Below are 25,560 nucleotides of genomic sequence, written 5' to 3' on the forward strand. Positions count from 1 at the left end.
CTCAGATATTCACTCATTTAGGAAGTGAGCTTTTAGAGACTCAGGTAAAACATGTATCCATTTCTCCAGGTAGATTATTATGCATTCCTTGTATGCCAGCACAGTTGACATTATTTTTTTTCCTGAAGAAAGATTACAAAACTCCTAGATGATATGGGGATGTATTTGTCAGCCCTGGAATAACCTGGCTCCTGTGGTGATTTAGGGAGAAAATGGGGTTTTCCCTGTTTTGCATACTATTTCATGGCATTCCCACTAAAATTTGACCACTTGTGCTCTCATTTCTTTAGGGGTATTGACTTTTTCCTTGCATGTAGTGAGCTTCAGGAAGGAGTCCCCATTTACAATTTCACTGTAGCTCAGGCACAGCACCTCCAGCTCTGTTCCTGGCTCATGACCACAAGTACCAATGCTAAGAGAGCTTTGGCAGAGGTTTATTTAATAAAAAGCAATGCCTTTCAGGCAAAAAGGCAATTTAGGAAAAAAAAAAAAAAAAAAAGGAAGGGGTTATACATATACTTCAATTCCCCAACATTTGCTATCCCTGAGAGTTTGGGAAGAGCCCTACTACTTAAGCCATCTCTCTCTTGGCCTTCCAGGCATTCTTTCTAAATTACTTCAGTTTCAGTCTGAGGAAAAAAATACATCACAGCAAGTGTAGCCTGAGGTGACAGCAAGTGACTCAGGTACCTCTGAGAAAAGGCCACTTCCAGTAGAAGAGGTCACACAGAACATGCCAGCTACATCAAAAAAAATTGCTTGTTTGATCACTGTGGCTTGTGAATCGAGAGCAACACGGGCTCCTCCAAGACACCCACATTGCAGATTCATGTTCCAATCCAGAGCTGCCAAACAAGTGCATTGTTCCTGGCATGCTGTCCCAGCCCAGGAAAGCAGCCAGGAGCCAGCTCACACAGCCCTGACAGCCACCCAGGGCAGGAGTGGGAGCACCTCATACAGGGTGGGTGATGACAAGCACGTGCAATCTAACCCAAGCAGGGCTGTTCCCAGGGGAATTTTCCCCAGCTGTCTGCTGTCTAGCTGCCTCTGAGACTCAATTGCACATGTAAAATTTGCAGGCCTCTTTTACAACATCTATTCAGATCTGAGAATTAGAATAATTTCAATATAACCTTTTCCAGCCCTTCTGGTGGTTGCTCCCAGCCTGCCTGTGCTGCAATTTACCTTCATTTTGTCTGGGTTGAGCTGACCTGGCTTGCACAGGTCCATTCTTTGTTTATTCCATTGGTAGTCTGCACAGAGGAGACACACTGAATTGTCTCTGTATGCTTCCACTGAAAGGTTCAAGTCAAAATTATCTGTGTACCTTGCCAGAAACTTAAGACCAACAAAAGTAAACAGTGCTGTCAGATAAAGAACATCAGTTAATAGGAGAGTAAGAATTCACTATTATGACAATACAATAACAATAGTGAGGCTAAAAGACAAAACACATCAAAACCTCGCACAGAAAATGATACTTTCTCATTCTCTTCATATTCTCGTTCAAAATGTTAAGCATAAGCAAAAGCCAAACATGAAGAAAGGAACCACTGTGAAAGCTGCTGTGCTCCTGTCAGTCAGTACAAGACAATTTTGACCTTCATGCCCACAATATTAAGCCAAAGTTTTTGAAGGGAAGCATTGTTTCAAAAGCCAGGCATTTTCTCAAGGGTGAGAAATGCTTGTCAAAGGCTAGGCTGAAACCCCTGAGGTCAGATTACATTTGACATGTGACATCTAAACTTCTTTATCTGCAAGGGGAATTTAGAGAGTTCTGACTGCTCTGCACTACTTAGCTGTGCTTTGAACAGAGTCCAGCATGAGTGTGTGCTAACCAAAAGTCCATGGGAAAGCTTTAGATAGTGCTTTAGATATCCTTGCTATTTATCTAAATATTTATCCTGTGATGTGTGAGCACACCTGCTTCTCTCCTTTGGGCCTAAAGAGATTTATTTCTCTTTTGGGTAGGTCTGGCATGAAATACACAGTGGATAAAGTGCCATCAGCCACCCTGCCCCAGCAACACCTGAGGAAACTAATTCCCTGAGGTAGAAAATTATGTATTTTATCATACAGTCATGTGATTCTAGTAAGAGCCTAAATATGGATGCACAGAAGCTTTTGCTTAGATGGACACCATATGCAGAATAGGCTTAGTAAGTGCCAGTATATTTCATTGCCTTGACAATTGGTGATGATTCGATGTTAATAGCTGCAGTGTCACTGTCAGCAGGTGAAATTTGGGAAGCATGGATCAGGCAGAGACACCCAGCAATAAATGGTGGATGAAAGACTGGATGTGACCCAGCAGAGTGAGCTCTCAGCCCAGAAACCCAAGGCTGTTCTGGGCTGCATCCAGAGCCCCGTGGGCAGCCGGGGAGGGAGAGGATCTGCCCCTCTGCTCTGGTGACACCCCACCCGCAGAGCTGCACCAGCACTGCCAGGACATGGAGCTGTTGGAGCAACAGGAGATCATCAAATTTATCACAGGGATGGAGAACTCTTCCTGTGAGGAAAGGCTGAGAGAGTTGTGTTTGTTCAGCCTGGGGAAGAGGAAGCTCCAGGGTGACCAAATTGCAGCCCACTCACACCCAAAGGGAGCTACCAGAAAGACAGAGAAGAACTGACTACAGGAGCACACACCAGGGCAAGGGGAAATGATTTTAAACTGAGAGTAGGTTTAGATTGGATATCAGGAGCAAATGCTTACCTCTGGGGGTGCTGAGGGTCTGGCACAGGTTGCCCAGAGAAGCTGTGGATGGTCCATTATTTTGTGCTCAAGGCCAGGCTGGATGGGGCCCTGAGCATCCTGGTCTGGGAGAAAGTGTCCCTACCCCAGCTAAAGGCATGGAAATTTAGTGATCTTTGAGGTCCCTCGCAAACACATCGTTGGGTCATTCCGTGAAACACTTAAGGAATTTTATTTTTTTTTTTTTTTAGCTAACCTGACTCCTCAGCTCCTGAGAAGCGCTGCGCTCGAATTGATTTCTCAAGTTCCTCGGCAGAGCAGAGAGCAAACGGGAGCACCTCAGGGAAACACCGAGGCGCCGCAGGCCCTTCACAGCGATCCCGCTGCTGATCCCGATTCAGGCAGCAACCGGGATCCTGGAGCTCCATCTACCGGTGCCGCGGGACCCGCCGGGATGGAGGGGGAAACCGGGATGAGGGCAAACTTCCCGGGAGCCTGCCCGGGATGAGGGGACCCTCCCCGGTCACATCCTCCCCTGCCGAGCAGCACCGCCCCGTCCCCTCGCTCATCCCGCTCCCAGCTGGAGTGTCCCACGGTCCTTCGGCTGTGGAAGGTCTCAAATTCCTTCAAATGAGCCCAAAAGTCATTGAGAGCCCGCAGACGATTCCAAGTGCACGGGGGCATTTCAAAAGAAATGAGGAGCTTACCTTTAAGGAACTTGGTTGTAGCCAGCAAAAGTAAGTGACCGTATTTTAAAGTGTGCACCATCAAATATCCTAACTGTATAATGTCCCCAAAAGGTTATCAATAAGTGCAGTAAAAGCCCTGCAAGCTGACAGCTTCTCGTAGTCTATTTTTTTTTCACTTCCCAATATTATTCTCTCTTTTTTTTGTTATCTAAAATGTATCAGAGTCAAAGTGAAGATTGGCCTCTCACCCCCTCTTTCACTGAGGTGTTCACCAATTCACCCCAGGTGAAGCTCATCTGGTCAAATAATCCCAGAACAGCAAGGCCATAAAGGGCAAGACTCATTTGTGCATCTTCTCAATGAAAATTCAGTTTACAGCTATTTGCCAAGCACTTTTCATATCCAAATGTTTGGATAAAACTGCTCATATTTTTAAGAAATAGTATGTGGGAGTTTTTTATCGTTAATATCTATTTATATGGGCACAACTTTATTAGAAATGTGCCTGTTCTGTCTTTTTCATAATTGGCACGTAAGGGTTAGAGAGACTTGAGAAAAAACTGTTGCTTTGACACTCTCCATCTACAAATCAACCTCCTTTGACAAACACCTTCAGCTTGCTTTTCTCACAAATTTGAATTTAAGCACTATCTTTTTCTAGAAAGAAAATAAAAGAGAAAATTAACTTCCCTCTTTCCCCATAACACCAGATTGAGAGAGAGCTATCAAGAGATATAAGTAAGTGCTAACTGTTTTCTGCTGTGTACTTAAGGGAAACAGATGGGTGCAATTATGGTTTTATGGAGGTCTTACCTAAAATGCTTACACTCAGCTGCCACATTACAGTTTGATTCTCGGTTATAAATACATACATTAATGTTTGTAAAGATTAATGTGTTTGCACAGATTTTGAGCTAAGGGGGAACGTGCAGCTCCTTCCTATGGAAGGAGAGCATATTAAAACCAGGAGGTGCAACGATACTGGAACCCGCAGGACTTGGAGGAGGCAAATTCTCCGTGCTTAAAACGACTGGGATTGTGCTGGAAGCAGCAGAGGGAGCCAGCTGCCTTGCTTTGCAAGTACCAGCAAATGATGCTCTGCAGCCAGCCCAGTACCGAACCTCCACCTGCTTTACCCTGGGGCAATCAATCTCCTCTTCCCAGGGGCTGGGTCGTTGTACAGAAAACATTAGGAAAAGCTGAGCTTTGCTGCTTCATTAAATTTTACCGACCTATTCAGGCTGTACCACCACCTCTGGCACCTACATGCTCCCCAAGAAAGCAAGAAAACACCCATTCAATTGCAAAATACAACTGAGCAAGAAACAAAAATCTCCATCTCCTACCCCTTTACATCTATGTGAGCATTTCATCTTTTCATAGGAGCTGCAGAAACACCTCTGCTCAGGTTGGTGAGGAAAATTATAAACAGAACTTCTCTGAGAAAACCAGCACCAGGACTGCAGTGCCACCCTTCACCTCATGCTCAGCATCGCCGTTGGTGTTTACTCACCCTCAATTCCATTACAAGAATTCTCAATTTCTTCCCATATGATGAAACAGTGTTAAAAAAAAAAAAAAAAAAAAAGAGGAGAACACAGCTAATGCTGTCCACATACATTTTAAAATCTGAACCTCAGTTTTGGCAGGTAAAGCAATAACACAAATTTCTGTGTAATTTTTGAATTCCTAGCTCAAGAACCACTTTTTTTTTCAAGAAAACATCCACAAGGCTAAAAGTCACAAGTCCTCCTACTCCCTTCTCAGACAGCCTCCTCTCCTGTGTTTCTCACACTTCATAGTGTTTAGGCTCTGAGTGACCCAAGTTAAATCAATCAGTCTTCAATGCATTCACACAGGCACTCAGGAGGAAAAAAAATGATTAGTTAATCATTTAATTACAAACTGCTGAATTAATAATGGGACCTTGACTCAAAATGAGAAGGGCATTGTAGCACTGACATCCGGGAAGAGGTGAGACAACCAGTGTGAATTTATTAATAAATTGTGCATTATTTGGGAGCAGTAAAAGCTAATAAACAGAATCAGACTAATTCTGTGGGTTTCTCAGGAGTGGAGTAAAAGGTTGAGTTCTGTGGCTATAAATATACTCATATTTACAGTATGCCCTAATTAGGACCAGCAAAAGGAAGAAATTGCATATTCCCATTCCATTAAACATCCTTTCACAATATGAGTCATCTAGATAGCAGATGAAGGGTGTGCTGCAGCACACTGCTCCCAGCTGAGGGGCTGCATGTCCCCAGGCTGTTCCCACCTCTCCAGCACTGTGCAGCCCAGGCTGCCTCTCCTGCCCCCAGGGATTCTCAGCCCCATGGCACCAAGCTCAGGCTGGCATGATGCAACACAGCACACTGGGAAGAGCTTTGGACATGATGCAAGAGCTAGGAAGTGAGACTGTCACCTCAAAAGGTCATCTTTGTGAGCTCCTTGTCCAGCAGGGTCATTCCAGTTAAGAGTGCAGAGAGCATTGTGGTATTTAAAAGATCAAAAATAAAGATTAAGACTTCCTGCTTTCCTGAATGGTATAGGATATTCTTCATGGTTCATTCTCTGGAGAAAATCCATGCTGTTTGTATGATCCTTGAGATAACCTGGGGTTATGGCTGCTGTATCTGCATTGGCCAGGCTCCTGCAGCTGCTCTGGAGCTGTAAGGCACTGGTGAGTTTGCAGCAGTGGCTGAGCATTGTCCCATTCTCCCTCACTGAGCAGAACTGCCCTGTAGGTAAAACAAGCCCTGTGTGATTCCTGACACTGCTCCAGGACTGGAGGTGCTAAGCATCATTTGCAGCATGCTGTCAGAGCCAAATCCCCTCTTCCATAATGAAAGGTTTTAGCATCCCAAACCTGAGATGTCTCACCATGCTTTCATTTAACACTGCTCCATGATAATCCTGCCACCAGGTCCTTGGGCTGTGTTCAATTTCCTTCTCTGCTGCTCACTCATTCCATTAGCTTGTCATGCTGTTTTCCACAGTTATAAGTGGGAAATATTTATAAGTACATCACAAACATGGATGAAAGCCAGTTAACCAATATTTCTAAAGCCCTCAGAGGCCACAGGGAAAAAGAAACAGAGGGGTGTCCAGTGTTTGCTTAAAGCATTGAATTCTTTGATGTTATTTTTCATAAGCCAAAGCCCACCTGTATATGATAATAATATACTGCACTGAAGATGCCTGAGGGATTCAAAATTACATGTAGGATACAGGACAGAGTTTGGGTAGGATTTAAAGATTAATTTTGAATTGATTTTCACTTTATCTAAGCTCTATATTGTTCCTTTATTTATACCATAGAATACAATATCCTATAAGGTTTTGGTTTAATTTCTGTGATATGCAGAACACTTGCACAGTCTGCTGGTCTTATAGTGATCATCCCAATCTATTAATACATTCAGTATTAGAAATTAAGGGTGTTTTTCATTTGCTGTTCTGCCACAGGAAAGAACTGCTTAGCCAGGCCCAGTGGGCTGTAAATTCAGAAGAGTTGCACTGTGCACCACAGGCTGCACAGTGTGGTATAGACATGTGCATAAACTCCTCCCTTGACTGAAATCTAGGCCTGTTTTAATGCTGTTGCAAGAAACATTAAAAGTGCAGTAAATAGCAAAAATGTGATTATTTACAGAATGAAAACTAACTTATAAATTACCATACAATCCAGGAATAGCTGCATAAAATATCCTGGCATGACAGTCTATCTTTTTTACTGTCACTATCTGAAGATATCACAACTTGTATGTTTTTTAATGATCTCTAAACACTGACATTTGCTAGGCCCAGTATAAAACCAGATTAAGTTCCATCAGTTCCTATGAGCAGAGTTCAACATCTGTCAGGGTGCTGGAGAAATGCTCATCCTGGTGTGGGCACAAGACTTGGCAATGAGCTAATTCTGCCATGTATGAATCTCACCATTTTAAAGTGATATTAAATTTTAAGTTTAAACTTTAAAGTGAATTTGAAGTTTAAATCCAAACATCAGCTCTGATTTGAAAACTTACAAGGAGTCTGATACAAATTCCACCCTAAACAGGAAGAAGTCATCTGAGAATTATCTTTCAAGAACCTTTTTTCAAACACATGGAATGAAAAGGGAAAAACTGGACCTGGATATGTGCCAACAAATTTGAACATTCCAATTTCTCATCTCCACAGTAATATTCCCACCACAGCAAACACTTTCCCCAAAAAGAAGCCATCCAAATACTGTCTTCCTACTTTTACATATCCTAATAGAAACTCCTACAGAAGTCTCCTTAGTCTAAATGCTAAATGAGAACAAACATACAATTACATTAAAATGTACTTCCACAAACATTTACTAACAGACAGGAACAGACAATGGGGTAGCATTTCTCAAAAAATCATTTCCCTTACCTCTTGCTGCTGGTCTACAAATACAGTTTCAAAAGTTGTGCCTCCTCCTCAGCCCATGACTACTGCCTGTCTTTATTTCCCCCAGGTTGTCTCATTTGATAACTAAAATCAGAGAAACTCAGCTGGTATTTAGCTTTTTTGTCTATAATAGAGTTTATTGCCTGTATTTAACAGCTGAAGGAGCTGAGCCCAGAAGGTTTTCTACATTTTCCTATTTATAAAATTAAAAAGCTACCTCTAATTATAAATTATCTCCTAATTATGTCTGAAGATCAGCTGTAACCCTGAGAGAAGGATTCCTTATCCCTCAAGCAAATAGGGCTCCCAGGTCAGAAAGTTGATTCTAATAACTTTATTTTCTCATAAAGCAAACAGAGAGGAACCAATAATAATATAAAAACACTTGCAGTCTGCTTGACTTCTTGCCAATATAGGATTTTTTTGTTTGTTTTTTTTTTTTTTTTGCAAATTATTCAAGTTTTTGGCATTTTCAGTTTTAGAATATCTCTTGATTCCTCCAGGTTAATACACTACAATATGTTTTTCCTCTCACTAATAAGTAGCATGTTTCTTGGCACTTTATGTGTGCAGACATTGAAACTAACATTTTTGCTGCTTGTTCTTGTCATGTTTGTTTCTCAATAACTTAGAGCAACTGAAAAACAAAAAGGCAAAAAATCTACTTGGTACTGAAAATATTAGCACAAACAGCAAGCTGTCTCCTGTGTTAGCATAGCTGCTCTCATAACTGCTCTGTTTTGCTATCAGAAGTTATGAGCAACTTAGCTAATGATTGTTAAATTGCATTATACCATCCATACATGAATTGAAAGCAGACTGAGAGCAAAGATTCCAGATTGATGTGCAGAAAGACATTTCACATGTTTTATTGTCCAGCAGTGCACATTACACATATAAACATGCAGTCATTGGTTAATCATTGGTCAAACCCCTGTTTGTGTTAACTGTGATGCCATTCTCCTGTCACCACACTGGAACATGCAGGTCTTTGTCTGGGGGGGGGGGGGGGATGAAAGCCAAATCTGTAGCTGTCATTTCTTCTTTGACAGACCTATTATGAAACTGCAATTAATCTCTTTTCCAACTGTTTAAACACAGAAAGGATTTTCCCTTTATACATGTAACCCATTACATGTAGGAAAAATATATTCTTATAACCTGCACTGTATTATGAATTTGCTGACCTATTGATTCATGTTTGAAAATATATGAAGTCATACATAAAGCTTCAGTTTTTGTTCCGCTTAACAACATGACATAAGGTTAAAAGCCATAGGGGTTTTTTTTCAATAGTTACAAGTCATAGAGTATTAATCAGAATCTCAGGTCATTCAGTCCTGCCAGCACACACCCAAAAGGTGTTTTGTTTATGATGACAAACTGGAAAACTTACATTTTTAATAAAAGCATAATATACCTGGATAAATTTTATTTAAACAGGTGTTCTCCAAAAGTAATGTTACAGTTAACCTTACAGCCTTTAAGAAACAGAAGTAGAATCTTGCTGACTCTTCCAGGGAAAGAGGAAGGCAATCAAAATCTCTCACATATCTACCACTGCTCCTAGATGAAATCTAAAAAGCATATCATTTTTGCATTATCAATGGTAAAAGATAAGTCTTTGGTGAAGGAACTGAAAAGAAGTAATATGTGTAGCACAGATAAGGGTGATTAATTCAGTGACAAACCTGCACTCGTTGCCCTGTGCCAAGACTCTCACTGTTTTGAGGAATTTGACAGAAAGCAAACATATGTGAATTCATATTTAGAAAATGTAAAGGCTGTCCCTTCATCTCAGAGTTTTCCAGTCGGTTTCTAATATCCTGATTTTCATTTCTTCAAAGAAAATAAAATATTAGCATACTACCAAGTTATGGGCAAATAGTAAGTCACACAGATAGTAGAATATAACATTTTTCTTATTATGTCACATGTAAACCTTTACTTTAAAGTGTTATCTAAAATAACATACATGGTTACCAGACAAAATAGCTCATATAAACTATGCTGAAAATATCATCTTTATTTGCAGGAACCTAATTTAAATGAACTTTAATTGTGTTTGAGGTCTGCAACAACCTCCTGTCTCAGAGCTGGGCCCTAGCCTGGATTATTGTGCTGGGCAGAATTCTAAGGAGAAAGGGATGAAGGGAGCTGTGGCCTTGCACAGATGTGGCTCACCTGCTGCTGGAAGGAGTGGGAAGCAGCTTGCAAACTATCACTCTTTGCTCAGGTGTGATGTCCTGTTTCCCACCCCACCCTTCAGACTTTAAAGGGACATGCAACCTTTGTTCAGGTGAACTCTAAATCTGGTCTTCATTGTGCTCTGCCTATACATTGTGAAATCTATCAAAAAAAAAAAAAAAAAAAAAAGAAAGAAAAAATATCTTAGTCTTTCTGCTTGACCTTCTACATATATAGCATTATTATCATCTTCTAGTACTGCTGGCAATCACAACTACAGGTAACAAGCCAAAAGAAAATCAGAAATAAATGACGTTATTTTATAGGCACTTCTATAACCATGCAATTCACTCCATAGTTAATTTGCTGAATTCTAATATCTGCTTTATAGAAAAACAACTGCCTTGGTTGTATAAAAATGCTGCCTTTGAGAGCTACAAAATCCCACACTGCTTTACCAAGCATGAATTAGATTCCAGGAGAATGATGCCTTGCAAACAGAGCACCCAGTATGCACTGAGAACCAGCTCTCACAGAGCCCTTGTATTAGCACTATTAGCACTTGTTCTTTCCTGATTTAATGAAAATGTGTGCCTCAAAAGAAGCAGCTAATCAGATAATCACATTACACCCTATCTCACAGGCTTTGGAGCAGCCAAACTCCAAGAAAAATCATGGAATAAGACAATAGTATTACAGCTTTAATGGCTACATGCTGTATTTGTCACAAAGCATGGCCAACATTCGCACTGAGGTTGCAAGATTATTACATGGTTACCTGTGCTCCATAAAATAGAGATGTCACACTGAACAGATCATGAAATGGTACTGCAGTATGAGGTATAATCAGTATATTATTTTTATTATTATTTATCATTACCTATGACCAAGACATTAGTACTTCAGTGTAAACACTGTGAAACATACATGTGATTTAACAGATGGAATATTGACAGATTTAAACATTTTGGATCTGTTGTCTATGCACAAATCTAGAAATAAGGCATATGGTCAGCAGAATAGGAGAGTTTAAATAAACCACCCGAGCGCTTTGTTTTCCTCCCACACACCTTAACTCTGCCAGTCATGCTGCTGGATTCCTCAAATCTCATATCTTGGGGAGGTCATACCTGAGGAAGGCTGTTAGCTGGCTGAAACATCATTCTTTTAGTTTTTTCACTTTCCTGTGTACAAAGGAAACACACAATGAATAGCTAAAGGGCTTAGTCTTTTTACAAACCTTGACAGAGCTTTCTGCCAGGAAGATAACCGTGCAGCCTGAGAGGCTTCATTTGTTCCTGCTCCCACATTTACACACATCCAACACTTTATTCCACTCAAGGGACCGTGACATGAAATTGTAGAACTGATCACACATCCGTGATAGAAGCCTGACAGTTTTCCCAGGCAGCCCTGCCAAAACTTCCCCTCAGTAGCTGCAAACAGAGTTAGCAGGGAGGCCACTTAGCAACCAAATGCTTTTGCTTTTGCAGTCTTACAGCGTGGCGCCGTTTCCTTTTGGGCTGCACGCACTCCTGCCCGTGCGACGGCCACTGGAAATCCTGGCATGGCACTTGGCTGGTCTGGCTCTCCACGTCTTCAGAGTCAGAGTCATCCTGCTGCATCGAGGGGAAATGCCTGTCTGGATAAATCTCCTTCAGTTTGTCCTCAAAGAACTCGTCCAGGCATCGTCCAGCCTCAGCAACCTCGGAGTCTGGCTGTAAGAGAATGGATAACCATTCAGTGCTGCCACACTGAGGAATCATCTAGGATCAAATCCAGATAAATAACCCCCCCAGCATCTCTCCTTGGCTCTGTCTGCTACATCTCCATTAGCCTCTGCACACTTTCTACAGCCCATTAGTCCCTCTGCATTTCCAGTGCAAGTAAAAACCAGATGCTGCTGCTAAGGAACACATTTGTGCACCTCTAAGAAGTAGAGATATGCAATGAGCTAGAAAGAACAGCAGTCATCACTACTTAGCAATTTCTGTGCATTTTATTTTCCCTAGGTATTTTGCTGGCTGTGACTGCCTTCCCACAGCAAACACAGCAACATTCCAAAGAGCTGTCTGTGAAGATGTCCCTCCCTAATTTTAGATCCATATGTATCTCAAGTTCTCAGCTACATATATAACTTCATATAAACTTTGTTCCTGACATAATTTCAAAAAAATAAAACTGATTAACACTTCTGTTTATCCCAATCCTATATCTGATTTCCATGGACCCAGCAGTGGCCCCACTGAAAGAGCCAGCCCCTGCTTTGTCTCCCCCCACCCATACATATTAGAAACTTACATAATTGAACTTTGCACAGTTCCAAAACATGAGACGCACGTCAGTCACAAGTTCCTCAGGTGCAGAATAGTGGGACTTGTCCTTCTTTTGCAGCTTCTTTCGTATGGTGGACAAATCCATTGGCCTTTTGATGATCTGATAGTAATGCCTAGCCTGCAATAAGAAAAAAAGGCAGGTATGTGACATCTTTAATTAAAACATTTTCTCTCCAGTGACTTCTATGCAATTTTGGACAGAAGTCATTGCAGAGAAGTCCTTGCATGAGGGTAGAGAGCTCTAATCTTTTAGTGCCTACACTTGCACATCATCTTCCTGGGTGCTTTTTGATTTGATTAAAACACATTTGTTGGCAAGACAGATCCTAAAAATAGCACACTTCAGTGAGTACTCTGCTGCTTGCACTTTGCAAAGTTTATCCCCAGATAACCATACTCCAAATTTAACCATGATCAATAATATATGTAACATTGATAATTAGCTGATGTTTTCCCCAAGCAATTACAACAAGAATGTGCTGTGATACTTTCAGCTAATAATGTGGAAAGTAGTCTGTCAAGAGTGACTCAATAAAGGATATTGTGCACTCTTGTAAAAGTTCAACAAAAGTCTTTTTCAATGGACATCAGCTACCAGGATATCCCATTCCTTAAATCTGGGTCTAAGCCTGCTTGTTAGGTAATTTGATCCATAAATTCATTGCAAGCTTCATTAGGTGGAATGGGTTTTATATCATTATTTGAACTACTCCTTCACATAAAACCTTTCTTTTTCCCCCTTCAACTTTTAGCACATGGTGCTCTATTGTTACACTAGTGTGAGTCTCCAACTTCCTTAAAGCAGACAGTAATAATCCATAATCCAATATCCAAATGTGGAGTACATGGCTGAAGCAGCTATCTCTACATCTTCCCTTGCACACAGTCACATTTACCCTCTTTGTGCCCAGCACAAGAAAAGGGGGAGCTCAGGGTTGCTTCTAGAGCAGACCTCTCCTATGACAGTACAACTTTCTTTTATGTATGGAGAGTCAACTTTTTAATCACTGGAACCCCTCACACACCTTTGCCATTCTACCAGCTTCTTAAACTGGCTCTCAAACATGGCCTGATCACTATTTCCCTCCCTCTGGCCTGATACCTTCAAGGCACTTGGAAGAGGCAAACACCCACCCTTCCTTAGGAAGCAACACTGCTCAGAAAAAACCCTCATAAATATCTTTCAAGAAGAAAGGAGAAACTTCTGAGGTTCTCTGGATTCCCTCTAATCCTTGCACATGCAGTACTCACCAGAGGACTGACAGGTTCATGGAATGGGAGGCTCATACTGCTGCAGAACAGGGCAAGCACCAGCTTTTCACACTTCTGTGGAAGCCAAAATCGAAATACATTTTAATTCAGAACAGGGGAGTTTCATTCTTGCCCTTAGTTAATCAATCATACTAACAGAAAGAGAATTCTCATACAGGTTGTCCATTTCTGATACAAAATGGCACACTTCACTCTAGTCAGGGGGATGTTTTGCCTCATAACATTGTTATACCTTGGAAAACAAGGATAGCCAAGAAATGAAAGAAAATAAACACTTAGGAATTCTTAGGAATTAGTCACTATCATTATTTACTTTGTGTGCTCCAAATCTATTCCTTGGCTCTCAACTGAAAGAATAGCAGTAGCAATGTGAAAAGAGTTAAATGGGCAATGCTTCCCACTGCTCATATCCATTCATACAGACCCATGTAAGTTGATAGCACTGTATGAAAACTATTCCCTTTAATGACCCTTAACTTGTTAAACACCTATACTAGTGTTCAGCACACTCATTAGTGGAAAAAAAACCCACACTGCATAAACTTTATAAGCCATATTTTCTCACAAACAATGGAATTTTTTAATCAACTCAGTTTTTTAAATAGGACTTCACTGTCTGAGACCCAAATCCCAACAATTTTTGCCCAGTTGTACCAAATCCAGTAGAGAAAGTGCCAGCTGAGCATCTGCACTCAGTTGTGTGGACTCCTCCCGTCTGTCCAGTTATTACCAGTATACACACAACATCTATTTTGAATTTTTGCCTTCCAAATACCATGGACTTTAAGAAAAGGTGCTTATTTAATGGAAGACTTGGTAGAGAAAACTAGTAATGGGTATGTAAAGTGATAATCTTTCCTCTAGGCTGAGTTAAGAGTCTAAATATCTTCAAAGGAACTAATGGGGCATTAGAAGAACACTGTATGATGATTTCAGTCCAACTGAAAGCCAAAAAGTGTCTTCATCACAAAAAATGTCATTGCACTGGCCCAAGTAGATGTCTGGGAAGGTGTCAAGTTTTAAAGGAAAAAGATTCAACGTCACAAACCACGCAAAACTGAGTCATGGAAGCTCTGCTCCTGAGTGAGACTTCCCTGTTTGAAGAAGAAAAGAATTCCACATCTGCCTGCTCCATCTTTCCATAACATTTTCAGCAATGTCCAGAAAGAAGAGAATGTTATAACCAAATAATAACAATACTTTTGCTGTATTCACTACTGTGTAGCAGCCAAGTGAAAACCATCACCTCTCTCACGAAAAAGCAAAGCCTCATGCTGAGATTACTGCTGTAAATAGTGCAGGATATAATGATTCCCACCTTCTGGTCACAGTCCCCAAGGCCATAGTGTGCACTGTAGGTCTGGCTGTAGCGTGTGTTTTCACAGTCATATTCCACCTCTGGCTTCGCTGGGTTACGGCAAAGGGAGCACACCCATTCCCCCCTGCAAAACAAGAAACCAAAAAACTCCTGGGGAACTTTTTCCACAACCTTGTCAATCAGCAAATCTCAGAAATCACTTTTTGGAATGCCTCATCCTTAGCTAGCATTATGATTGCAGGCAAGCTGAAGTCCATTGTGCTAGATATTCTTCATTGGACTGGAATCCAGTTGGAAGTATAATCATTTCAGATTCTATTCACAGCTCTTTCCCTGTCACAAAAATTGTGTTTGAAGTCATCTGCATGCACCTGCACTAATTCAAGTGCTGCTTTGCAAAAAAACACTAAGGAAAACTAGGCAGCAATTGGCTCATAAGACAAGCCCAGTCCCTTTTGACAACTGAGATATTTATTATCAACTGATATGATAATTGACATAGTTACCTAAGAAGTCAGCATCATCAGAAAAAGTGTGATAATACACAGGTCCCCACACTAAGCAGATATAATCTTGCAAGGGCATGTGTGTCCATGCTAGCAGATGCATTTTCAGAAACCTCTCGAAGAATTACATGAAGGCAGTGATGCAACTTGTACAACATCAGGGTCTGAATAACTACTGATGAAGATATATTCAAGAATTATGAATATAGAACTTTAATTAATTTACTTCATTAGAGTTTAACTTTGCCTAGAAAGCTTATTCTAACAGGAAAGCTTGGTTTCACATTGTTTTCAAACTAGAAGGTAATAAAAACTCCACTATTAGAGAAAAGAATGAAAAGCCAAGAGCTGAAAAGCCCTGTTTTTTGAACAGAAATGAAAAAACAGAATCTCCAAATTAATACCTTTTTATATATTTTTCTCAGCTGAGACAATTACTTGAGCATGGCTCAAATGAAGTAGACTTTGGTTCCACTTGGTAATGATTTGTAACAGAATTCAGAATTGCACACCACAGTAGTGCACATTACTCAGTCTCACTTCTAAGTTTGGTATGTGGATGTGTATCTATTTCTGGCTCATTGCATACAATATATCTGTGACAAGAGAACTTATCTTAGGGAAATCAGTGACCGAAATATTTCCACAAAAGCCCTGATAATTCCACATTTCCCATAAAATTTGCTAACAAACTGAATAAAAACTCACTGATTGCCCTTCCCTTATGCTAGTCTTTATTTTACCAAAAGGAGCTGGTATCTACACTCAGCTGTTACTTGAGAGTTAGGATTTTATTTTTCTCCAGTGAGTCATATAAAAGTTTAAGTTCAGATCTGCCACCTCCTTTGCAGTGGCCAGTTAACTGCAGAAAGGGCACAGTGGCAGGAAACAGTTCTTTTCCATAATTCATCTAGCTCCTATCGTCTTCCATAGTAGGACAAAAAAAGTATCCAAAAAGGCAATTGAGAGCTGCAGCCCTTATACAAGGCTGAGACATCAATCCCTGAGGATGTTTCTGCGCCCAGGCAGTGAGCAGGAACAGGTGGTAGATAAATGTCATCCATACTCACACTGGGAAGCTGAGCAGGGCTGGAACATGGCAGGAGAGATGGAAGACCTTGGGGCAGTGATCACAGCACAGCAGCTCCCCTCCATTAAGACACACAGCACAGAAATCCTCATTTTCAATCGGACTGACTTCCTGAGTTACTGGGGATTTTTTCATGCTGGAGATGCCATTGCTGAGCTTCTGATCAACAGATAGAGATGGAGTCTGTCCTGCAGCCTGGGAGATTAGAAATCTCCTGTCCTCTGAGTTCTCCTCTTCAGACTTCTGTCCTTCAACTGGACTATCTTTATTTATCTTGAAGGGAAAAAATTCTGGGATCACACAACCATCATTTTCACACATCAGCATAAAGCATCATTGGTTATCTGCAGATAAACAAGTATTTCTTGTACTTGGAAGACACAACCAGCAACAATTTTCCAGGAAGTGTTTCCAAGTACCTCTCTGCAGTGAGCTCTGCTGGAGAGGGCACTGAGGTTCAGCAGCCCCATGCTCTTGGCATTTCCCACTGCCTGGCCAGGCCACCTTGGTCAGGTCATGCCCTCCATGTAGCACAATGAGTAGCACTGTGAGAGCTGTGCAGATTCTACACCACAGCCGATAGAAATAGGATATTCTACAATCTCTCTTGCAAATTTTATGGCAAACAGCTCAAACCCACTACCATCCCCCATAAAACCCCCAAACATAAAAATAGTATAGGTTTTCTCCCACCAGAAATTCCTATTTCCTTCTGTGGAAAGAAGTTCACACTCAAGACTCTGCTGAAGCAATAGGATACAAAGCTCTTAAAAGTCTGTTGCACTGTGATCTCTGGAATTGGTTCCTATCACTCAAATATATATTCGGGTCAGTTTTAAGCTATTTATGCTGTATTTGTAACCAGACAGGTGAGCCAAGTTGTTCCTTAGTATGTGAAAACACTACAGAGACAAATTTCTCAGAAAGGGAAGATGCAGGGACCTCCACTTCAAGCTCAAAGCTGTATTGTCTTTACTATAAACCCATTACAGAAGTACCTGAGGGCCAAACAAACCAGCAGACTTTTTTACTGTACAATATTCCAGAAACTGTGCCTACAGACCAGTGGGATGGAGAAAGCAGGTAAAACTGGAGGCAATCCCACTCACCTTTATGGACATGCTTGAGGACCGTGTCCCACACTCAATTACCAGGAGGAAATTGCCCTCCTGCTCGTTGTGCTGGGGCTGGAGTTTAAACACTGGCAGCTCCCCCACCTCCGAGGCAGATATCTTCAGACGTTCCAGTCTCACAAAGGGGATCTTCTGCTCCCTGGGGGCAGCCCTAGAGTCAAAAGAACACATCATTAAATTCATCCAAGTTCCACAAAATTATCCTCCCCGCTCAGTTTCATGCACCTTTTGTTGTTTGTGCTCCTTCTCCTTTATAACTGTGGCTGTGGTGGCCAAATGCTGGAAATCTTGACATTTTTTCCACAAACCAATTCTTTAAGAAATGTGAATGCAATCACTCTAAATTAATCAAATGTATAAATACATTACTAATTCTAAAGCTTTGCCCTGCTCTGTATATTCTTAATTACTGCAATTAAAGGAATATTTTATACTTTTCAGTATGGCTGGCTTCAACACAAACACAGAACATCACCAATTATCACAGCAGTGGCTGAAAATCCAATTTTATAAAATTGTTAAGGTGATGTTAATCCTGTTCCCATTATACACAAATACACGAATTCACCACTTCATTTCCATTGCTGTTTTCAAGTTTGAGGGCTCTTCACAACTTTCAGAACTATGATCTATAAGGAGTCTAGAATTCTTTTCAAGTTCTCCGTCATCATTAACTATGACAAATTTTATAAATACATGCATAAAATTTCACAGCCCGTGCTTTTGTCTAAAATAAAAAAGACTCTGCTACCTGACATTCTGATTGCTTTTCATATCCATTTCAAAATGCTCCTTTTCAGAGTTATTGGAATCTGGAACAGAAGATAAGAAAATGAATAAAATATTTATAATATCACAGGCAGATTAGGGTAGAAAGTACTTCAATATTCATGTACTTCTGACTGGTGTTTAATATGATTTCATAAGTGAATTATGGAATAATTTCATCTATATGTATAGAAAATGTGCATGCTATTTTCTGTTCTGTTCTGGTGCAGAGCCTTTGTCTTTCTTTTATTCTTTTAACCACAGCTTCTGTTCTAAATATGAGGAGCATATATGAGATATTTTGTGGAAATGGTTTCATTCCTGGGGAATTATGTATGTACACAGCCATATCACATACATCCATATACATGGAAAAATGTAAGTAATCCTCTTTGCTATACAGCCTTCACTTGAGAAAAACAGACTCAATGAGGTCTGAACCCCCAAGGCTCAGGAAATCTTTGTGGTCTCCAGCTCCATGGATAATTCCAGTCACTTGAAAACAGGAAGAAAATTGTGTGCCACATTTGCCACCACAGGACAAAAGTTACACTATAATTCATTTCTATCCTACAACCTCTGGAACATATAAGCACATGAATTCAAAACTATCTGCTATATAAGCATTTAGCTGTAGCTTTGTGTAGCTGTATAAGCATATGGCTGTAGTTTTGACTGACATTAAACACAGGTTATAACACAGTTCTGGGGAGATGGAACAGGATGTCCCAGTGGATGCACTCAGAAATACAAGTCCACTGAAAAAAAATCATAATCTCACCTTATTTCATTAGTTTGACATAGCCAGTGCAAATAAGAAACAAACACAATATCATGGTTATCTAGAGATAGGAGTGGGCCAGATAAAGATGGTTTTTAAAAGAAAACGTAGCTCAGGTCAACAATACCTCAGCCATGGCTTGAAAGCAATGTGCCTCTAAGGTACTCTTTTTTCCAGCCACAAGAAACAATAGAACAAAGACCAACAAGGAAAGGGGCACTTCACATCACACCTAAGGCATCATTCACTTGTGACTGTTGCTCAGGTGAAGGGTGGGTAGCCCTGCCATGGACAGAATTACTAAAGAGAGCCTGCACACCAAGGAGCATCTCTCATTGCACACTGTCAAAGCAGAGGATGTTCCAGTGGTGCTGGGTTCCTACATTAACCAACCTTTCCATCAGCAACTGGGCCCATCAAACAACAGTGCCTATAAAACTTGTGGGAAACTCCAAACTAGAGGGGTTGCAGTCTGGAGAATGTTTCCAGTTAAAAATAGACCTTAGTGTGTCAGAGGAAAAAAAAAATAAAATCAGTAAGACTGAATTGAGGTAACTGTACTATGCTCATGGAGGGTCAGATTAATGTAATCCCAAAGGAAAATAACTGGCTAGGAAAATGTTCTTGGAAGGAACTAAGGGTTAAAGTGGGCTGTTCTCTACACAGGAGTTGATCACCTAATGCTGCTGCTGCAGAAGAGAGGGATGCCATCCTGCAGGGATCCAGCAGCCAGGAATGTAACACACAGGGAGCTGATACCCAGATCCTGCATGGCACCCCAGAGGCCTCAGCTGAGCACTGCATTTGGCCGTGGGCAGCACTCCTTAATTGCAGAGAACCCAAAATAGCACAGAGGAATGAGGTGGTTTTGAAAAAATCAAACCCCTGACCCGTGAAGAGAGACTGAAACCATCAGATTTGTTTAGTCTAGGAAAGAGAAGAGGAGGGGAGGGTGTTTATGCAAGTCATAAGAAAGAAAAGTGGTGTAAGAGGGAAAATGATCATACTTTGTACAATTTTTACCACATCCTGTGTGCCTAGGATAAGAATTATTTAGGTTTAAACTAAGCTGAAATGTTTAGGTTTGCTATTAGAAAAGGATGAGTCACTGGAGACATATCCCAGAAGGAAGGAGGCTTGGCAGCACAGCAATGCTGAAGCCAGCAAGTCCTACCAAGAGCTACCAGCAGAGTTAACACTGCCTTTGCAGCAGAATGCATGTTTTATGGTGCACTGGTGACTGCAGTTCCTCAGGTCTCCCCTCACTGCACTCCTTAAACACTGACAGGATGGGAATTGCTCACTCCTGATCCACTCATGAAAAGGGAGCAGCACTGAATTCCACACTCACGGCTTTCCACCCTCTTGCACAGCAAAACACCTTTTCCTACCCAGCAGGTTTGTGGCATCCACTGCTGACAGTGAGAGTCTGAGCCCTGGGGCTGCCTCTGTGTGTGGTGTCACACACCCCACACCAGACACTGCATTGCTGGACACTTCAGCCTGACTGGGGCACAGCTTTTTAGGAGTGCTCCAGATTCTTACAGCTCACACAAATGATTGTGGCATAATTGCCACAGTTTGGCATAGGACATAGAAGAGAAGACAAATACATTTCCATGGCTCACTGAGCCAGGCCTCCTTTGTACTAATTAGAATTCTCTGAATAAAAATACAGCACAGAGAGAGAAATATTAATTCATCCTTTTAGAGAAATGCAGCCAAATATTGGCATAAGTCACGGTATAACAGCTTGATCCTGCAATCCCTTGTTTGCATGAATAGTCCCATTGACTTTCAGAGTTTGTAGGAATGAGGCTTTACAGAGTAGCATGATGCTGGCAATTTGCCCATTAAGAGTTAAGCAAAGTCTAATTCTCCATTAGGGCTGGAGAAATTGGTCTTGGCTGAAGGGAATGTTCCACAGCAGACAGAGCCAAGCAAAGGCACATGCTGTGCAATGTGTTAACAAAAATTTGGTATGCTGCTGATGTGAAGGACTTAGCAGAAGGCACATTACATTTCAGAGGGAATGTGGGGTTTTTTTAATTGAATTTGGACTCTTCAAACCAGCTCTTCAATAGTCATAACTGCAGGTCTCATTAACAGGAGTGCTTCTAAGAGAACTAATACTCCAGGTACTTCACACAGTCACACTTGTTTCTGCTTCACAGAAGAGGAATGTTACAAATTCAAAGCATATTATTTCCATGTTTTTCCTCCACAAATGAGATCAAACACACTTTTCCACTGGATTAAGTACTCTGATAACATTTGAAGCTTGCTGGAAAAGTACATTTACATGTAAGTATGTTAATAAGCATACTGCTTTACCATGCTTGCAATGCACAGTGTTGAGAAAGAGAAAAAACCCCAAAACCTAAAGGAAATAATTAAAAGTGTGGTACCTTCCTTGCTTCTAGGTTGTCTCATTCTGGCATTCACAGGCAGGAAAGAAGTGTTGCTGAGCAGTTCAGAAGGAGAAGTGCAATGCTGAGGCTTTTTGATTGAAAGATTAATAGGTTCTTCCATCACTTTTTGCATAGAAAGAGTTAATTCATTAACTACCTCCTGCCCAGCAGTAGCAAAACTGTTTTCTAGAAGACAATCCACAGCACTGAGGTCTTCATTTTCTAGCTGCAAGAGGCAGGGGACAAAGAAATGTAGAATTCTATTATCAGTTTCCTCACTTTTCACGTTAAGAAAATCATTCATAATCAGTCTTCAAACACCTGATAAGGAAGACTTCACTCATTGAAATATTAATTCATTTTGACTGATTGATCAACAATAACATGCTGCAAATGAAAATGGAGCAGAGGAGTTTAAGCAATCCCTACCTTGCATTTAGTGCCTCCCTGCAGAGCATCACCTGGTGTGAGGCCAGCAGGAGCCCCAGGGTCACTGGGAGCCCTGCCCAGTGCCAGGCTGTAGCTGGGCAGGGGCTCTGGTGCAGTGTCACACTCACAGGGGGCGTTTGGGGACGGGCCAAGTGTCACAGAGGCTGCTCCTTTCACCTGTGGGTCAGCCAAGCTGGATAACCTCACTGGAGATAATTCCATTTCTGTGCTGTTTGGAAAGCCCACAAGGCTTAAGGGTGCTGAACTCTGGGAAAGGCAAAAAGAAAAAAAAAAATATCCAGTATATTAATAAGCTTTTCAGCAGCAAAATGCTAGTGTTCTTTCTATAATAGATGAGATGCTCAGTGTCAGTTTGGCATAATCAAACAGTTGTGTCACAAGGGCTGTAGGAATCTATTGTAATCCTATACTATTTCCAAAAGCTTTAGATTCTCCACCATTAAAACTGAAAACTGGAAAAGGACATAACTGGGTTACTCTTCTGGTGCTTACAAAAAATTATCTTCCTTAGATCAATCCAAGGGATTCTGATTTTAAACTCCTACAATGATTGGGAAATCTATGTAGAACACTACCAAATTAATCCTTGACATAAACCCTATTATTTTCCATTAAACTTTCCCAGAAGAAATAAGATTCAAATCAGAAATTTTGTCATTTTATTAAAAGATAATCAGATCACTTCATTCAGAAAGAAGATTCAGAAGATATGAGATTTAAGTTACACAAGTACATGAAGTTATTGCTCCTGTTAATGATGTTGAAAACTTCATGATAATGAGTAGGTCCCATTAAAATCTAAAGCATTTCCCCTTTAAATATCACGGACTAAATGCAGAAATATCCTACATGTACTAAAGAGGAAACACGTCCAGTTTCCAAAGAAAGGGAATATTTACCAAATTATCAATATGCATTTTTTTACGGTCTCATGACAGTTTTGGTTTAACACCAAACCCACAGAGACACAAACCAAAGCAAACCCACTCTTGTAGGTGACTTCCCCAAGCTGCCTCACAGCCTGGAATGTGGGACTGTGTTGAAAACAAGACTCCTCTAGCAACCAGGTGAAGCAAACAGAAGCAGTTTTAGGAAGTGTACAGATCTGTGTCACTGGAATATACAATTTTCCCTTGGTTTCACCATAGTTCACTGGTATTTCACCCATTACATTTGACTGACTCTATCATTTTTATATGACTGCTATGCAGTAGGTAGCACTCATTTCAACATAAATTGAGACAATAGAAATACGTCCATGACATCTGAATCATTGTTCTGCTTACTTCTCTGCTCGAGGCCTGTGACTCAGAAGTGAATCTGAGATAGAACCCACTTCCTAAATTTAACTAATATTTTCCTTAATTTATACTCTGTTTGGGTTTAAAGGCTCCCACTGGGCTGGGAATTGGTCATTCTCCCTCTCTTGAGTCAAATGGACACTCCTGGATCTAAGCTGTCTGAGCTGCTACAACTTTTGGGGAGCAGCTGGAACTAGTCACACACGTTCTTCCCACCTTGAGCTGAAATCTAGAACATAACCAACAAGGAAATTCACCAGAGGAGGCCCAAACTTGCCATACAGTCTGTCTGGTAGATCATCCCTAAGAATGCTGAGGTTTCAAACCAGTTATCTCCATAGGTCACCAAGGAATCTACTTCTCATGGCCACACACCCTGAAGTCCACAAATATCAAAAGTGTTTATTTGCAACCACAATTTGCTGGTGACAGGTTCCTGCAACTGCAGTGACAAATGGGACCTACCAAGTACATGTTTTCATTTCATCACAAGCCCTTTTTTCAGATGACAAAATTAACATGTGAGTTGCTCTCATATCACTCCCAAAAAACTAAAACAAGCAAGCAGAATTCATGTTTGAGCTGAAGATGAACCATAATCAGCCCTTGCCTTCTCCCCTTATTTCAAAGTCCACTGTGAGCATTAATGAAGCCCCTGTGAGGTAGTTAAATATTTATTTAGTCAGGTTCTCCAAAGCATGGAGCATCTACAAATTCCTGAGTCAATAGGAACTACCCTAGGGCTGTACTCCATTGGGAATGGGAATGCTGAGACATACACATGGCAGGCACACCACCCAAATTTACTTCCAAATTAACCAGAGACCTTCTGGCCATTCAGTTCCCCCAGTCACTGCCCACATCTTCCTGCACTCATTTATAAGCATGTGCCATCACCTCATGTAGTGAGACCTGACCCTCTGTGTGCAACCCAGGTGAAGTGTTCCCCCTCCTAAGGCAATGTAGGATCACTCCTTGCTCCAGTGAGACAAGTTTACTTACTGAGAGCAGTCACTGGGATGACTCCTACTGAAGGAAAAAAAAAACATAATATGGAGACACACACGTAAGGTTTGGTTATAGCTATAATTTTCAGAAAGGTGAAATTCAGTTGCACGGTGTGGCTATGTCCTTTTTACTCTTCTAGCTAGCATCAGTTTCTTCAGAGATTTTTTTTAGATTATATAAGCCAATGTAAAACCCCATTCTTGTTAAAAAGAATAATGAGGCCATCAAACTGCCATCTGTCTTTCCCTTGGGGCAAAAGTTAATTTTGTGGTTATTTTAATGATGAAGCAACATTATGATCTTTCAGTGCAAAATATTAAAACTGACAGTTAAGAACAGACACATTCCATCCTGATCCATGGAGCTGCTGTCAAGTGTGAAGTGAACAATGCACTGGGAACAAGGCTCATTAATAGACTATTAATTCACTCCCTAAAATAATCATTTCTTTTGCCATTAGCAAAAATTTCTCTTTTCCCTTGACAGTTCAGCTAGTTTTTGCAAATGGGATGCCTTTAAAGGATTTATCTGTTTTATAAAAGCTCTATTGCTTTTACATTGCAACATTTGAACAACAACAAGCATTAATTATGCTCTTGGGCAGAGGGTGGCTTCAGCTGTTGGTTAATTTTGAACTTTTTGACATTTTAATGTACAGTCTGGCACATTGAACTACATCTGTGTCACTATAAATGGAATTCTCATTGTCTCATAATTAATTTTGGTCTGATGATCCTTAGAATAGAATGGCAGCAGCATCACCACCCCAAAATGCCTCCTACCACAATTTTCTTAGCTATGGTAGTGAAAATTAATGAAAAAGAACATGCAAAGTGCCTTCAGAGAACAAAAAATAGACATATGGCTCAGCTCAAATATTTCTTTGATCACTGTTGCATTCCAAAAAGGTCCAGTGCAAACATGCAGCACCAATACAGAAGAATTCTGAGAAGCAAATTCTTACCTTGAAACAGTGGGACTAGGATTTGTTAGGATTGTTTTGGCAAAGTCTCAGGGCTGTTGACACTAAGTGCCACTGACAGAGGAAGCTAAAAACTGGGGAGCACCAATTCTCTTTGCAATGGGAGAAACACCACGCTGCAAATGGTTGCAGAGTAATGAACGGCTGCTATTAAGTGGAGCAATCCCCCTGGCAGCTCATTATGCTGGAAGGTTAAACAAATGTACCACTC

The 25,560-nt window shown here is 40.9% G+C and overlaps 2 protein-coding genes across 5 annotated transcripts in view; both read right to left on the bottom strand.

Moving 5' to 3' along the window:
• Positions 1 to 3,120, bottom strand: part of LOC306803965 (uncharacterized protein) — a gene marked incomplete at its 5' end in the record, with an annotated part of 42,635 nt that extends 39,515 nt beyond the window's left edge. Inside the window, 2 exons of the mRNA XM_079309987.1 lie at positions 1,186 to 1,364; positions 2,949 to 3,120. Of these exons, the coding sequence (XP_079166113.1) occupies positions 1,186 to 1,364; positions 2,949 to 3,120 (351 nt within the window). The remainder of the gene's footprint in view (positions 1 to 1,185; positions 1,365 to 2,948) is intronic.
• A 7,566-nt stretch (positions 3,121 to 10,686) lies between these two features.
• TRIM66 (tripartite motif containing 66) overlaps positions 10,687 to 25,560 on the bottom strand; it is a 42,149-nt gene continuing 27,275 nt past the window's right edge. For 3 of the 4 annotated variants that reach the window (XM_079309116.1, XM_079309117.1, XM_079309118.1), the window contains exons 11-20: positions 22,038 to 22,304; positions 21,606 to 21,834; positions 18,400 to 18,460; positions 17,625 to 17,799; positions 16,496 to 16,788; positions 14,920 to 15,043; positions 13,581 to 13,655; positions 12,295 to 12,447; positions 11,493 to 11,711; positions 10,687 to 11,177 (exon numbers count right to left, since the gene is read on the bottom strand). In XM_079309116.1, the coding sequence (XP_079165242.1) occupies positions 11,118 to 11,177; positions 11,493 to 11,711; positions 12,295 to 12,447; positions 13,581 to 13,655; positions 14,920 to 15,043; positions 16,496 to 16,788; positions 17,625 to 17,799; positions 18,400 to 18,460; positions 21,606 to 21,834; positions 22,038 to 22,304 (1,656 nt within the window). In that variant the 3' untranslated portion in view covers positions 10,687 to 11,117. The remainder of the gene's footprint in view (positions 11,178 to 11,492; positions 11,712 to 12,294; positions 12,448 to 13,580; positions 13,656 to 14,919; positions 15,044 to 16,495; positions 16,789 to 17,624; positions 17,800 to 18,399; positions 18,461 to 21,605; positions 21,835 to 22,037; positions 22,305 to 25,560) is intronic. The other variant, XM_079309119.1, reaches the window with a different exon arrangement.

This window comes from Erithacus rubecula, assembly GCF_903797595.1.
Source record: "Erithacus rubecula genome assembly, chromosome: 6".
Classification (NCBI taxonomy): Eukaryota; Metazoa; Chordata; class Aves; order Passeriformes; family Muscicapidae; genus Erithacus; species Erithacus rubecula.